The sequence below is a fragment of the Drosophila persimilis genome, unplaced genomic scaffold (genome assembly GCF_003286085.1).
Source record: "Drosophila persimilis strain 14011-0111.01,24,50 unplaced genomic scaffold, DperRS2 tig00000431-arrow-pilon, whole genome shotgun sequence".
Taxonomy (NCBI): Eukaryota; Metazoa; Arthropoda; class Insecta; order Diptera; family Drosophilidae; genus Drosophila; species Drosophila persimilis.
In genome coordinates this window covers 6,512,673-6,528,484 of record NW_020825312.1, presented here as the reverse complement: position 1 = coordinate 6,528,484, position 15,812 = coordinate 6,512,673, and the positions used below count along the sequence as shown (strand labels likewise).

Here is a 15,812-nt window from a genome sequence, read left to right as displayed (position 1 = left end):
TCAATTGGATTGGATAATATACTAAGTATATCTCCGAGGAATTTTTTTGCATTTAACAAAACGAAATGAAAGAATTGTTTATATCGGACTATCTGCTAATGTTTATAAATAATATCTACTCGTACTCGTATTCAAAGTCAAGATTCTCGTACATGGGACTTCCTTTCTGATGACCTGTGGGGAAATCTCCTGCGCCTGTGCCTGCTACTAGTCCAGGGGATCTCCGAAACCCTTACAGAAGAGGCTAAAGGAGGAGGGAGAGACCACACGCACACAAATGTTAGTCAGCCAAATCGAATCGAATCGGTTCGTGGACAGCTTATAGTTACCTATTTCTTCGGTGGATTGCAGCTCCAGGCCAAGCAATACAACCTCATTGGTCTCTGCACAAATTGCGACTTGTGGCATTGTATTGCTGGTCCCATTTTTCCTCCCAGCTAAGAAGATTCCCCACAGCGATAGCAGGCTCTTTTGGATTGCCCATGTGATGCTTGCACTTGCGTCCGTTGGGTTGCCCAATGGGTGGCCATGGCTCTGGCAATATCGACCTGCTGAGCTCCTCGTCGATTTTTATACCCGATACTCAAAATGAGTATTGGGGTGTATTAGATTTGTGGTAAAAGTGGATGTGTGTAACGTCCCGAAGGAATCGTTTCCGACTCCATAAAGTATATATATTCTTGATCAGCATCAATAGCCGAGTCGATTGAGCCCTGTCTGTCTGTCCGTCCGTCCGTCTGTCCGTCTGTCCGTCCCCTTCAGCGCCTAATGCTCAAAGACTATAAGAGCTAGAACAACGATGTTTTGGATCCAGACTTCTGTGATATGTCACTGCTCCAAAAATATTTCAAAACTTTGCCCCGCCCACTTCCGCCCCCACAAAGGGTGAAAATCTGTGGCATCCACAATTTCGACGATACGAGAAAACTAAAAACGCAGAATCGTAGAAGATGACTATATCTTCCAGAGTGCAAAATCTGAACCAGATCGTATAAATATTATAGCCAGAATCACGAAAACAATTTCACTCTTTCTCGCTCTGTCTTACTCTAACACACAGGTTTCATGGTCGGTTTTGCCAATTGCAAAATATGAGTTCAAGGATCTCAGAACCCATAAGAGCTAGAGCAACCAAATTTGGTATCCACACTCCTGTGATATCGGACCTTGACCGTTTTGTGTCAAAATTTCGCTGATCATCTGGATCAGATCAGATCATTTTTATAGCCAAAAGGAACAAATCAATTTGCACTGGCTACGCAGCGCCCGACGTCACGCTCAGAGTGATTTTCTGTCTCTCTCGCACGTATTGTTTGTCGTGTCGTTCATTATTAGTGGCGTCTGGCGGAGGAGAGCCATACTGACTTAGTATCGGGTATAACTGTAAAGTTGCTGCGTCCGCCTCAACTCACAACGTTCCCCCCCGTTTGTTGTATATTCGCTCTGTCCTAATTCTCTGGTGTTTGTATTGTTCAGATGGCTCCTTTTAATTGAACCTTTTTTTTACCAATGAAGTGGAGTGGAAATATTGGTTTTTTACTTGTCACAAAAAATGCAACTCTGGCTTGGACTGAGCACACTGGCCCAACACTGCTCAGCGTTAATCCCAATCAAGTCACGAAACGTCTTTTAACACATACATGTTCCGTGCACCGATGAACTTTTGATGTACTGTACTGTTTTCTCCACTTTTTTGTTTGCCTTACGGGAATGAGTTAAAAGTATTATGGCTCTTAACGAATAGCGCGGCATATAAGACGCATTAAATTTAACAGCTAACAATGTAAGGATACATTTCATGTCGCTAACTGGTTCATATCCTGTGTGAACAAAACTTTCATAAAATTATAAAAGGTCCGCTTAGAGTACGACGCTACAACCGACCAACTCAATAAGGAGTTACCATCATAACCGATCATAAACATAATTTTATGCAGATAACATTGAGAAAATGAAAGAGGTAAGAGATATAATGTTTATCAACAAAAAAACATTTTGATTTACTAAAAAAAAAAATCTATATTTACATTTTAGGTTCTTGAAACGCTGAACCCAGAAGATTCTGAATCTATTGAGCTGGCAAAAGAGCTGGTAGAAGCGAAGGTGCTACCATTAGCAAAGTCAATGGATTCATTTAAAGAAGCTGAAAATATTGTTCATAACATAACTGGTGGTTTTGGAATAGATTTCAAAACGTCAGAGCCTCTTAAATAATAATCTAGAAAAAATGTTGTATATTTCCTCTAGTTTACTAGTTGACAATTGTTAATCAAATTTCAATATATATATCACCTTAAAATCGTTTTTATATTATTGTGATTTGATTAGCATATGCATATTTTGGCATATATCTTGCGGATGGAGACTGGGCAACTGCACGGAGAACGTCAGTAGTGATTTTGGGAATGAAGATTCAGCGGCATTTAGATTTTATATTATTTATTGGTTTGTATCAAGCCCAAAACGAAGCCAAGCCTCGAACACCATCGATTACGATTCGCTTTTGACGCATACATTGTACAGTGTGCAGTATTAAATAAATAGTTTAAAATGGAAAAAAAGTTATAAAATATTTTATTTTATTGAGATGTAATTGGGACGTAGATAACAGTGGAGCCATTCGGGTTCTATTCATTTTCTGACAATCTGGCAGCGCCTATACACAGCTGCTGAAGCGAAAGCACCGTTATACTGTACAAATGTAGGCAATGTGAAAATAATGAAATAAATCGAAAATCTCTCATTATGAGTCAAATGCTGTTAATTTTCAGTAGCTAATCCAAAAATTGAGCTTGTGCTTACCACGCCGAAGCGCAATCACTTGCTTAAGGATGTTCCCCCATCCGCACCAGGTGTCAAATTCTCGGCCGCGGTGCATATGGTACTGCTTTTAAGTCAATTTATCGCGGTATTTTTTACCCAATAAAATGGATATATCTTATTGATCGCTTCTGAACTTTGAACAGATTACTCCGCTTGAAGATTATCAAGGGACATAATTATCATAACAACAGAGTCCACTAGTATTATCCTTTAGTATTATCGTTATGGAGTGTCCGTAGGATACTGGACACGCTAGCGTTGGCGTTCATCCACAGAGTGCTGTATGTGATTCGGTTGGACATTGTGGCTGCTCTGCGCTACTGTGTGCTTAACGTGCTCCGCGTGGACCTCAAGCCTGCCAAAATTTTGGTAACTGCCAGCGCAACTACATTTCCAAGCTGTGCTACATAGGGTCATACATTAAAATTGGCGAGTTTTGAGCCCGCCAGAGCCAGAGCAATGCCAGGGGCACCCTGTCTCTGCAAGCCCTGCGCTCGGATCCACTTTCAGGCGCCTCGGCCACTCCCTGGTTTGGCATGTGTCAAATGCAGTGCAGTCGCTGCAACGACTCCATCACTTATCAAGTGGTCAAGCCCTCTCCGGCGACTACCCCAAGAGAGCACCCCTCGTCAGCTGTAACCGGAAAGGGGATTTTGTACGTGAGTAAAAGCAGATCAAGGGCGGATATGATAGCGTGCCGCAATCTAAATTTTAAAACATCGTGCAGCAGTAGCCGTGAGCTAAAGAGGAAGCACGAAGAACAGATCTGAACCTAAGCTGCTGGGGGATCGAGCCTAATTTCCACACGAGCCCTATTCTTCTGAGGAATAACCTGGAGCTCATCTTGAGCAGAAGCTCTCCCGCCGGCTTGCTTTTCGGCTTATGTCGTGATTATGTCGTGTTCGTTTGTAATTTGTTTGAATTATTTGTACTGTTTTATAAGCTTTTACCATAGACATCTTTCGATTGATTGATCTTTGATTGATTATTACATTAAGGGCAAGACAGGTGTGGGTCAATAATTTATATTTTGTAACTTCTTTTTCGTTTAGAAGAAGTGAAGATATTTTGTTAGTTTTCTGCCTAAACAAAATACATAGGGTTCGTCTTCATGAACTCTGGCACTATCAAACGCTTTGCGTACTCCACCTGGGGAGAACGAAACTTGGTGCAGCTGGAAGAAAAGCAGTCAAGATGACATTATCAGAACGAAAATATGAAACAATAATAATAATAATATCGCACCCAGTAAGGTAGACACGTCCACGTGTCGCAGCCAAATGTGCCAAATATGCCGGAGCCGGATAAGACACTGCGCGGTTGCAACGAGGAAACATGTGACAAAGATTGTATGTCAATTTCTGCAGTACATCAATATCCAAGTTGCCCGTATTCTCGATTACGTTGTAACGCGTCGGCTTGGCCGTCCCCTGAATCGACTGATGGCTGACCATGAAGAACTGCATCTCATTGGGATGGACAATGGTGCGATCGACGACGGTTCCCGTAACAACGTTGTTGAACTTGTTGTATTGCGATGGAACTCCGTTCGGAAAGAAGCGTGTATGATGCCGCTTAACTACAATGAAGCAGCAAATCTTGGGCTTAATGTGCAGCTGAAAGGAGGCGAAGGACGATTAGTGATATAAAATTAAAAGGTTTCTGGATGCAAGAGCTCAACTTACCTTGCTGCAGGCGGCAGAAATTCCCCTCAACTCTTTATTCTTGATGTTGGGAAACTGGCCATCGCTTACGCCATCACGATAATAGATAATGTGGTCTGGGTAGCATTGTTGGAAATTATGATAGACACGCAAGTGCTCAAGGGTTATCGACTCCATGTCCTCGATCTCCTCCAGGGCAGAGCGTTGCAAGCGATATTGCATGTTATATGAAGCCCCGAATGGATCATGGGAGGCGGCAACACCCACCACACTGGGAATCTCTCGCTGATCGGGCGACGGATGAGTCACATCGGCACCCAAAAACATGGTCTTCTTTGGCAGACAGTGTAGGTCATCCCGTAGCTTGTGATTGGTGCCGTTCAGTTTTGCATTAACCTTAAGTAGAATGCTGCCAATAACCTGCGCGTTACATTTGCGCTCGACTGTGATCCGCTTAATGCATTGTGTAAGAATGCCGTGCTGTAGCTCAGCCTTTTGCTTCACGACATCATAAAGATGCCCGAAATTTGGTATAATAACGAACACTACATCAAATTGATTCTTTTTGAAATAGCGGAAATGAGCATCTAGTTCACGTTCATCCTTGTAGTACAGTTTCTCGGCCTTGGCATCCAGGCACAGATTGACTTTGCGACTCTTCTGAATAACCTGCCACGAAAATTAGGCAGGATCCTGCAATGCAACGCAAAGAACTTACCATCTTCTGAAGCTCGTCCACATACAGGTAGTTAATCTTGCCGTAGAGTATGGCCCATTTATGTGACTTTGGCTTGGGTTCAAGGAATTGCATGCCATCCATGCGCCACGAACCGTTCCTCACCGAGGCCAAATTGTTTTTGTACTCAATCTGAGGCGCATTGAGCGTGCGTGTATTCACGACGATGAAGTCACTGCCCAGACGTATGCCAAAGTGGCTGATGGTCGGGTCTAAATTGTGCCTGAAATATTCCATCAAGCGGATGATCTTGGCCTTCCTCTCGTTGGTGGAAGTGGCAGCATACTTAATCATGGCCGCCACCTGATTAGCTCCATCCTTGCGCTGCGATACGATGAAAAGAAATCAAATCAGGAAATGATTTGCAGTGAAAGGAACTAGTTGAACTCACATTCAGTGTCTGCCCATCCTCAATGCGACATAGTTCGATAGGCAAGTAAATGTGCTTCAACGGTGGCCCAACATGCAAGCAGAGAAGGTTCGGAAACTTTAAATTATACTGCCGAGACTTGTAATACTCTGCAACGGTCATTTCTTTTCCATCCAGCTCAAATGTCTGAGTGCTGGCCGGAACCTTACAAAGCCCGTTGACTCTGAAGACGCGCGGGGCGCTGCCAAGACAGGCAGGCGGCTCGTAAATTATATTCATGCCCGTTAGGAATGATTCAATATCAGAACGCTTGTAGTCAAGATTTGTGCTTTTGTCAATTTTCTCTTTCTGATACAGCTCTAAATAGTCAATGATCGTCATGGACTTCGGAAAGGACTTGTGCGATATGTCCACATTGACAAAAGGGCGATCGCCAAGAACGAATGTTTGATAGAGCCCAACCAGAGCTTCGTAGCCGTCGTTAAGATCAAAGGCACTTCCGGGCTCAGACCTTTTGAAGAAGGAGCGACCGGCGCGTATGGCGGTGTTATGACAGGGTGCTGCCAACACAACCTCCAGACACTGCAAGGCTCGCATGGGCTTGTCATATATCTTATCCTTCACATAACTGCAAAAATGGAAAATTGCATAATGCCGATTCTCTGCCGACAGAGAAGTATCCGTATCTGCCGTTCAGTATAACGGTCCACTCACCTTCTCAGCGAATTCAGATCGACCTCCAAGTCCTCCGTCTCCTTGAGTTCCAGAGTGTAATTCAGGGTACGGCCGTGGCGATCTGTTACCTGGACGGCAGGAAAGCAAGTTTCACTTCAAAGGTGCATCAAGCTCGGCGACAACACAACAACACTTACTTTCACTTCTTGGCCCTGGGAGCTGCATTTTAGCTTCACAACTGAGTAACACGATGCACGTCCATCAAATGCGGCAATCGCACCGCCCAAGTGTTCAACTCTGTACTGCTCAAAAGCCTGACGATAGAACTTCTTAGGACGGTCTGGCGTGATCTTCACATCGTAGTGATAGGCCACCGCAGGCATTTTGTCCAAGTTAACGTCGAGATAATTGACAGATACTTGACCTGGTTTTCCCAAAGTTCCACGCGGCTGGCCTGTCAAAATTTCAAAAAAAAAAAATTTTTTTTTTTTTTTAATTTTTCTAAATTTGACCGAGTCCTGGATCTAGGGGGTTTTCGCTGTTGTTGGAACCGCACACGTATCGCATATTTACCGAATTACCCAACATTGCAACTTTTTCTCCCCAAAAGGTACAACTCCACCTGTCTTTTTGTTGATGTTGTTGCAGGAGCTTCCCGACAACCCGCTTCAGGATTTTTGGTTTTGAAAAATTCCCACTGCTGCTTTTAGTTTTGTATTTCACTTACTATTTTCTTTTTCCATTTTTCTTTTTCTTTTCGATTTTATATCCTCTCCCGACGACTGAACTGTTTCGAATGACTAAAATATTTATTTCCTGTTGGCTAAACTTTTTGCTCTAAATTTGTTTGACGTATAACACTGTGCTGTGTGATCGATTCCAATAATCTTGTAGTCGAGTGTGTTTGTTTATGTTTCAGTTTTATCAGGTGTGCAATTAGTTATCGCTCAATTAAAAACTTCGACTTTCATTACCTAGTAACGCTCTCAGAAAAACCAGTATTTAAACCAAATGGGCAGTGTAGTATGGTGTCGAAAGACAGAGCTGGACGTTCACAGCCTAAAGTCGTCGCTCTTCTCCTTGCAGCGATCCGCTAAAATGAACGCTAAAATATAACCTTTTAGACATGCTATGGAGTCGCTCCATGCAACCCTGATCATTGATCCACGATCACCGATCCCAATCGCCAGAGCCAAATCCGGCTGCTTGTTGCGTTGAACGCGTGCGAGTCTCAGTTCAGATTGGTTTCGATTCGCCAGCCAGTTCCTATCTATATGAATTTTTTTTGGGTCAGCTTATCTGTGAATATAGCCTGGGGGCTCTCAGTTTCTATCTGAGCTGTACCACCTCGCACCACGCTCCTTTATCTCTCGCATTTAAGTACTTAAGTCCTTGGATATGTACACCGCCGCGGATACGTTATATTTGTAAAATCTAGTTCCTCCCAACTGCATCCTCGCAGTCTCCCCAGTTAATCAGCGAAACAGCTCCTGCTCTTATCCTGCGCCTATGCACAGCCCTACCCTACCCTACCATCATTGTAGAAATCCCCACTAGTCGTAGTTTACGGTTTAAGCGAATTTTTTTCATAGTTTCTAAGTGCAAAATAAAATACAAAATCCACAACAGATTATATAATTCTTTCCTTATTCTGTCACTGCGCGAGGGGCCCGCTTAGGGTCCGTGAAGAAGAGATATCAATTGGATTGGATAATATACTAAGTATATCTCCGAGGAATTTTTTTGCATTTAACAAAACGAAATGAAAGAATTGTTTATATCGGACTATCTGCTAATGTTTATAAATAATATCTACTCGTACTCGTATTCAAAGTCAAGATTCTCGTACATGGGACTTCCTTTCTGATGACCTGTGGGGAAATCTCCTGCGCCTGTGCCTGCTACTAGTCCAGGGGATCTCCGAAACCCTTACAGAAGAGGCTAAAGGAGGAGGGAGAGACCACACGCACACAAATGTTAGTCAGCCAAATCGAATCGAATCGGATCGTGGACAACTTATAGTTACCTATTTCTTCGGTGGATTGCAGCTCCAGGCCAAGCAATACAACCTCATTGGTCTCTGTACAAATTGCGACTTGTGGCATTGTATTGCTGGTCCCATTTTTCCTCCCAGCTAAGAAGATTCCCCACAGCGATAGCAGGCTCTTTTGGATTGCCCATGTGATGCTTGCGCTTGCGTCCGTTGGGTTGCCCAATGGGTGGCCATGGCTCTGGCAATATCGACCTGCTGAGCTCCTCGTCGATTTTTATACCCGATACTCAAAATGAGTATTGGGGTGTATTAGATTTGTGGTAAAAGTGGATGTGTGTAACGTCCAGAAGGAATCGTTTCCGACCCATAAAGTATATATATTCTTGATCAGCATCAATAGCCGAGTCGATTGAGCCCTGTCTGTCTGTCCGTCCGTCCGTCTGTCCGTCTGTCCGTCCCCTTCAGCGCCTAATGCTCAAAGACTATAAGAGCTAGAACAACGATGTTTTGGATCCAGACTTCTGTGATATGTCACTGCTCCAAAAATATTTCAAAACTTTGCCCCGCCCACTTCCGCCCCCACAAAGGGTGAAAATCTGTGGCATCCACAATTTCGACGATACGAGAAAACTAAAAACGCAGAATCGTAGAAGATGACTATATCTTCCAGAGTGCAAAATCTGAACCAGATCGTATAAATATTATAGCCAGAATCACGAAAACAATTTCACTCTTTCTCGCTCTGTCTTACTCTAACACACAGGTTTCATGGTCGGTTTTGCCAATTGCAAAATATGAGTTCAAGGATCTCAGAACCCATAAGAGCTAGAGCAACCAAATTTGGTATCCACACTCCTGTGATATCGGACCTTGACCGTTTTGTGTCAAAATTTCGCTGATCATCTGGATCAGATCAGATCATTTTTATAGCCAAAAGGAACAAATCAATTTGCACTGGCTACGCAGCGCCCGACGTCACGCTCAGAGTGATTTTCTGTCTCTCTCGCACGTATTGTTTGTCGTGTCGTTCATTATTAGTGGCGTCTGGCGGAGGAGAGCCATATTGACTTAGTATCGGGTATAACTGTAAAGTTGCTGCGTCCGCCTCAACTCACAACGTTCCCCCCCGTTTGTTGTATATTCGCTCTGTCCTAATTCTCTGGTGTTTGTATTGTTCAGATGGCTCCTTTTAATTGAACCTTTTTTTTACCAATGAAGTGGAGTGGAAATATTGGTTTTTTACTTGTCACAAAAAATGCAACTCTGGCTTGGACTGAGCACACTGGCCCAACACTGCTCAGCGTTAATCCCAATCAAGTCACGAAACGTCTTTTAACACATACATGTTCCGTGCACCGATGAACTTTTGATGTACTGTACTGTTTTCTCCACTTTTTTGTTTGTTGCTGTTTGTTGATTAATTAATAATCCAAAGGGGTTGCGTTATGGTTTGATCCATTCTCTATATTTTCCTCATTTTCTCACGCGGACCGCACTGAACCTATTTTATGCACTTACTTTCTACGAGGAAAACGCTCTGGATCTGGCTTCGGGACCGCCTCAATTGCAGCAACATATTGCTACTTCACTTCACAGAAGGTCCAAAGGTCCCAGCCTAACGGGAATGAGTTAAAAGTATTATGGCTCTTAACGAATAGCGCGGCATATAAGACGCATTAAATTTAACAGCTAACAATGTAAGGATACATTTCATGTCGCTAACTGGTTCATATCCTGTGTGAACAAAACTTTCATAAAATTATAAAAGGTCCGCTTAGAGTACGACGCTACAACCGACCAACTCAATAAGGAGTTACCATCATAACCGATCATAAACATAATTTTATGCAGATAACATTGAGAAAATGAAAGAAGTAAGAGAGATAATGTTTAACAACAAAAAAACATTTTAATTTAGTAGATTCTGATTCTGAATTCTGAATCTATTGAGCTGGCAAAAGCGCTGGTAGAAGCGAAGGTGCTACCATTAGCAAAGTCAATGGATTCATTTAAAGAAGCTGAAAATATTGTTCATAACATAACTGGTGGTTTTGGAATAGATTTCAAAACGTCAGAGCCTCTTAAATAATAATCTAGAGAAAATGTTGTATATTTCCTCTAGTTTACTAGTTGACAATTGTTAATCAAATTTCAATATATATATCACCTTAAAATCGTTTTTATATTATTGTGATTTGATTAGCATATGCATATTTTGGCATATATCTTGCGGATGGAGACTGGGCAACTGCACGGAGAACGTCAGTAGTGATTTTGGGAATGAAGATTCAGCGGCATTTAGATTTTATATTATTTATTGGTTTGTATCAAGCCCAAAACGAAGCCAAGCCTCGAACACCATCGATTACGATTCGCTTTTGACGCATACATTGTACAGTGTGCAGTGTTAAATAAATAGTTTAAAATGGAAAAAAAGTTATAAAATATTTTATTTTATTGAGATGTAATTGGGATGTAGATAACAGTGGCGCCATTCCGTTTTATTCATTTTCTGACAGTCTGGCAGCGCCTATACACAGCTGCTGAAGCGAAAGCACCGTTATACTGTACAAATGTAGGCAATGTGAAAATAATGAAATAAATCGAAAATCTCTCATTATGAGTCAAATGCTGTTAATTTTCAGTAGCTAATCGAAAAATTGAGCTTGTGCTTACCACGCCGAAGCGCAATCACTTGCTTAAGGATGTTCCCCCATCCGCACCAGGTGTCAGATTCTCGGCCGCGGTGCATATGGTACTGCTTTTAAGTCAATTTATCGCGGTATTTTTTACCCAATAAAATGGATATATCTTATTGATCGCTTCTGAACTTTGAACAGATTACTCCGCTTGAAGATTATCAAGGGACATAATTATCATAATAACAGAGTCCACTGTTGCCTTTAGTATTATCGTTATGGAGTGTCCGTAGGATACTGGACACGCTAGCGTTGGCGTTCATCCACAGAGTGCTGTATGTGATTCGGTTGGACATTGTGGCTGCTCTGCGCTACTGTGTGCTTAACGTGCTCCGCGTGGACCTCAAGCCTGCCAAAATTTTGGTAACTGCCAGCGCAACTACATTTCCAAGCTGTGCTACATAGGGTCATACATTAAAATTGGCGAGTTTTGAGCCCGCCAGAGCCAGAGCAATGCCAGGGGCACCCTGTCTCTGCAAGCCCTGCGCTCGGATCCACTTTCAGGCGCCTCGGCCACTCCCTGGTTTGGCATGTGTCAAATGCAGTGCAGTCGCTGCAACGACTCCATCACTTATCAAGTGGTCAAGCCCTCTCCGGCGACTACCCCAAGAGAGCACCCCTCGTCAGCTGTAACCGGAAAGGGGATTTTGTACGTGAGTGAAAGCAGATCAAGGGCGGATATGATAGCGTGCCGCAATCTAAATTTTAAAACATCGTGCAGCAGTAGCCGTGAGCTAAAGAGGAAGCACGAAGAACAGATCTGAACCTAAGCTGCTGGGGGATCGAGCCTAATTTCCACACGAGCCCTAATCTTCTGAGGAATAACCTGGAGCTCATCTTGAGCAGAAGCTCTCCCGCCGGCTTGCTTTTCGGCTTATGTCGTGATTATGTCGTGTTCGTTTGTAATTTGTTTGAATTATTTGTACTGTTTTATAAGCTTTTACCATAGACATCTTTCGATTGATTGATCTTTGATTGATTATTACATTAAGGGCAAGACAGGTGTGGGTCAATAATTTATATTTTGTAACTTCTTTTTCGTTTAGAAGAAGTGAAGATATTTTGTTAGTTTTCTGCCTAAACAAAATACATAGGGTTCGTCTTCATGAACTCTGGCACTATCAAACGCTTTGCGTACTCCACCTGGGGAGAACGAAACTTGGTGCAGCTGGAAGAAAAGCAGTCAAGATGACATTATCAGAACGAAAATATGAAACAATAATAATAATAATATCGCACCCAGTAAGGTAGACACGTCCACGTGCCGCAGCCAAATGTGCCAAATATGCCGGAGCCGGATAAGACACTGCGCGGTTGCAACGAGGAAACATGTGACAAAGATTGTATGTCAATTTCTGCAGTACATCAATATCCAAGTTGCCCGTATTCTCGATTACGTTGTAACGCGTCGGCTTGGCCGTCCCCTGAATCGACTGATGGCTGACCATGAAGAACTGCATCTCATTGGGATGGACAATGGTGCGATCGACGACGGTTCCCGTAACAACGTTGTTGAACTTGTTGTATTGCGATGGAACTCCGTTCGGAAAGAAGCGTGTATGATGCCGCTTAACTACAATGAAGCAGCAAATCTTGGGCTTAATGTGCAGCTGAAAGGAGGCGAAGGACGATTAGTGATATAAAATTAAAAGGTTTCTGGATGCAAGAGCTCAACTTACCTTGCTGCAGGCGGCAGAAATTCCCCTCAACTCTTTATTCTTGATGTTGGGAAACTGGCCATCGCTTACGCCATCACGATAATAGATAATGTGGTCTGGGTAGCATTGTTAGAAATTATGATAGACACGCAAGTGCTCAAGGGTTATCGACTCCATGTCCTCGATCTCCTCCAGGACAGAGCGTTGCAAGCGATATTGCATGTTATATGAAGCCCCGAATGGATCATGGGAGGCGGCAACACCCACCACACTGGGGATCTCTCGCTGATCGGGCGACGGATGAGTCACATCGGCACCCAAAAACATGGTCTTCTTTGGCAGACAGTGTAGGTCATCCCGTAGCTTGTGATTGGTGCCGTTCAGTTTTGAATTAACCTTAAGTAGAATGCTGCCAATAACCTGCGCGTTACATTTGCGCTCGACTGTGATCCGCTTAATGCATTGTGTAAGAATGCCGTGCTGCAGCTCAGCCTTTTGCTTCACGACATCATAAAGATGCCCGAAATTTGGTATAATAACGAACACCACATCAAATTGATTCTTTTTGAAATAGCGGAAATGAGCATCTAGTTCACGTTCATCCTTGTAGTACAGTTTCTCGGCCTTGGCATCCAGGCACAGATTGACTTTGCGACTCTTCTGAATAACCTGCCACGAAAATTAGGCAGGATCCTGCAATGCAATGCAAAGAACTTACCATCTTCTGAAGCTTGTCCACATACAGGTAGTTAATCTTGCCGTAGAGTATGGCCCATTTATGTGACTTTGGCTTGGGTTCAAGGAATTGCATGCCATCCATGCGCCACGAACCGTTCCTCACCGAGGCCAAATTGTTTTTGTACTCAATCTGAGGCGCATTGAGCGTGCGTGTATTCACGACGATGAAGTCACTGCCCAGACGTATGCCAAAGTGGCTGATGGTCGGGTCTAAATTGTGCCTGAAATATTCCATCAAGCGGATGATCTTGGCCTTCCTCTCGTTGGTGGAAGTGGCAGCATACTTAATCATGGCCGCCACCTGATTAGCTCCATCCTTGCGCTGCGATACGATGAAAAGAAATCAAATCAGGAAATGATTTGCAGTGAAAGGAACTAGTTGAACTCACATTCAGTGTCTGCCCATCCTCAATGCGACATAGTTCGATAGGCAAGTAAATGTGCTTCAACGGTGGCCCAACATGCAAGCAGAGAAGGTTCGGAAACTTTAAATTATACTGCCGAGACTTGTAATACTCTGCAACGGTCATTTCTTTTCCATCCAGCTCAAATGTCTGAGTGCTAGCCGGAACCTTACAAAGCCCGTTGACTCTGAAGATGCGCGGGGCGCTGCCAAGACAGGCAGGCGGCTCGTAAATTATATTCATGCCCGTTAGGAATGATTCAATATCAGAACGCTTGTAGTCAAGATTTGTGCTTTTGTCAATTTTCTCTTTCTGATACAGCTCTAAATAGTCAATGATCGTCATGGACTTCGGAAAGGACTTGTGCGATATGTCCACATTGACAAAAGGGCGATCGCCAAGAACGAATGTTTGATAGAGCCCAACCAGAGCTTCGTAGCCGTCGTTAAGATCAAAGGCACTTCCGGGCTCAGACCTTTTGAAGAAGGAGCGACCGGCGCGTATGGCGGTGTTATGACAGGGTGCTGCCAACACAACCTCCAGACACTGCAAGGCTCGCATGGGCTTGTCATATATCTTATCCTTCACATAACTGCAAAAATGGAAAATTGCATTATGCCGATTCTCTGCCGACAGAGAAGTATCCGTATCTGCCGTTCAGTATAACGGTCCACTCACCTTCTCAGCGAATTCAGATCGACCTCCAAGTCCTCCGTCTCCTTGAGTTCCAGAGTGTAATTCAGGGTACGGCCGTGGCGATCTGTTACCTGGACGGCAGGAAAGCAAGTTTCACTTCAAAGGTGCATCAAGCTCGGCGACAACACAACAACACTTACTTTCACTTCTTGGCCCTGGGAGCTGCATTTTAGCTTCACAACTGAGTAACACGATGCACGTCCATCAAAAGCGGCAATCGCACCGCCCAAGTGTTCAACTCTGTACTGCTCAAAAGCCTGACGATAGAACTTCTTAGGACGGTCTGGCGTGATCTTCACATCGTAGTGATAGGCCACCGCAGGCATTTTGTCCAAGTTAACGTCGAGATAATTGACAGATACTTGACCTGGTTTTCCCAAAGTTCCACGCGGCTGGCCTGGCCATTGGGGGAGTTCGCCTGGCAAGAACTATAGAGCTGGGAGCCTCCTTGGCGTTGTTGATTGCCGCCCTGTCCTCGCTGTTGTCCTGCGTGCTGTTGTCGGTTCTGTTTTTCCATAGCATCGCTGTGTGGCTGCTGCTGCTTCTCTTCCTCCTTCTGCAAGCCAGAGGAGGCAGGACCTCCATTTGGGGGGTGAGTTACCTGTTCTCCGTCCGCAGACGCACCAAAATTGACGTGTAGAATTATTTTGTAACTAAATGTCAAAGTTTAATTTTTACCCATATAAAATGGAAACAATCATTCCATTTTTTTTTTTATTTTTTTTAATTGTGGACGTTGACATGCAATGACAGCATCTTTCAAGAGGCGATGCAGTTACTGCACCGTCAAGTGGCCCGTGTGACACCAGCAGAAGGCTGTTACGCGAGCATGCAGGAAAGATAAGGAAAAATAAACATACAAATAAAATAATAAAAATAAAAAAAATACCACTACAATTACTAATTACTAGAAAGGTGTGTAAGGATTAGTAATTTAATAAGAGGAAGAAAATTAGTGGTGGATTTGATATGGTAGAGGGAATTATAATCCGAGCATAAGACCCTAAACGGCGCATGCAAGGAATAATTCGATCTACAAAGTGGAAGAAATGACGGTATAAAATTTCTAGTAATTCTTAAAGTAAGTCTAAAGTTTATGCGGCTCAACAGATCAGGGCTGTCTATGTCACCCCAGATCAAGCTGTGCATAAAAATCACACCAAGCATTTTTCTACGGTTAACTAAGGATGGGAGGTTTAATAATAGCAGTCTACTAGAGTCAGATGGGAGTCTCACACCTTCATCCCAGTTAAGGCCCCGCAGAGCAAAGAGTAAAAAGTTTTTCTGTACTGATTCTATACGACAAGGACCCTTGTGTACTTTGTACTGAGCGCACCATACACTGGACCCGTATTC

The 15,812-nt window shown here is 43.4% G+C and overlaps 1 protein-coding gene and 1 pseudogene across 1 annotated transcript; both read right to left on the bottom strand.

The window, feature by feature from the left end:
• Positions 1-3,872: 3,872 nt before the first annotated feature.
• LOC113565993 (protein argonaute-2-like) lies at positions 3,873-6,708 on the bottom strand. Its single transcript, XM_026989588.1, has 7 exons — positions 6,466-6,708; positions 6,308-6,396; positions 5,615-6,221; positions 5,206-5,547; positions 4,509-5,156; positions 4,069-4,439; positions 3,873-3,997 (listed from the first exon to the last, which is right to left on the bottom strand). Exons 1-7 carry the CDS (start codon positions 6,649-6,651, stop codon positions 3,907-3,909), a joined length of 2,334 nt encoding a protein of 777 aa, XP_026845389.1. The 5' UTR covers positions 6,652-6,708; the 3' UTR covers positions 3,873-3,906.
• A 5,295-nt stretch (positions 6,709-12,003) lies between these two features.
• LOC6603860 lies at positions 12,004-14,839 on the bottom strand (annotated as a pseudogene).
• Between the last annotated feature and the right edge of the window lie 973 nt (positions 14,840-15,812).

Coding starts and splice junctions, on each gene's coding strand:
- LOC113565993 (XM_026989588.1), bottom strand. CDS start 6,651: ATGCCTGCGGTGGCCTATCACTACGATGTGAAGATCACGCCAGACCGT. Junction 6,222..6,307: donor GATCTGAATTCGCTGAGAAG/GTGAGTGGACCG, acceptor CCATTTTTGCAG/TTATGTGAAGGATAAGATAT. Junction 5,157..5,205: donor TGGACGAGCTTCAGAAGATG/GTAAGTTCTTTG, acceptor TTTTCGTGGCAG/GTTATTCAGAAGAGTCGCAA.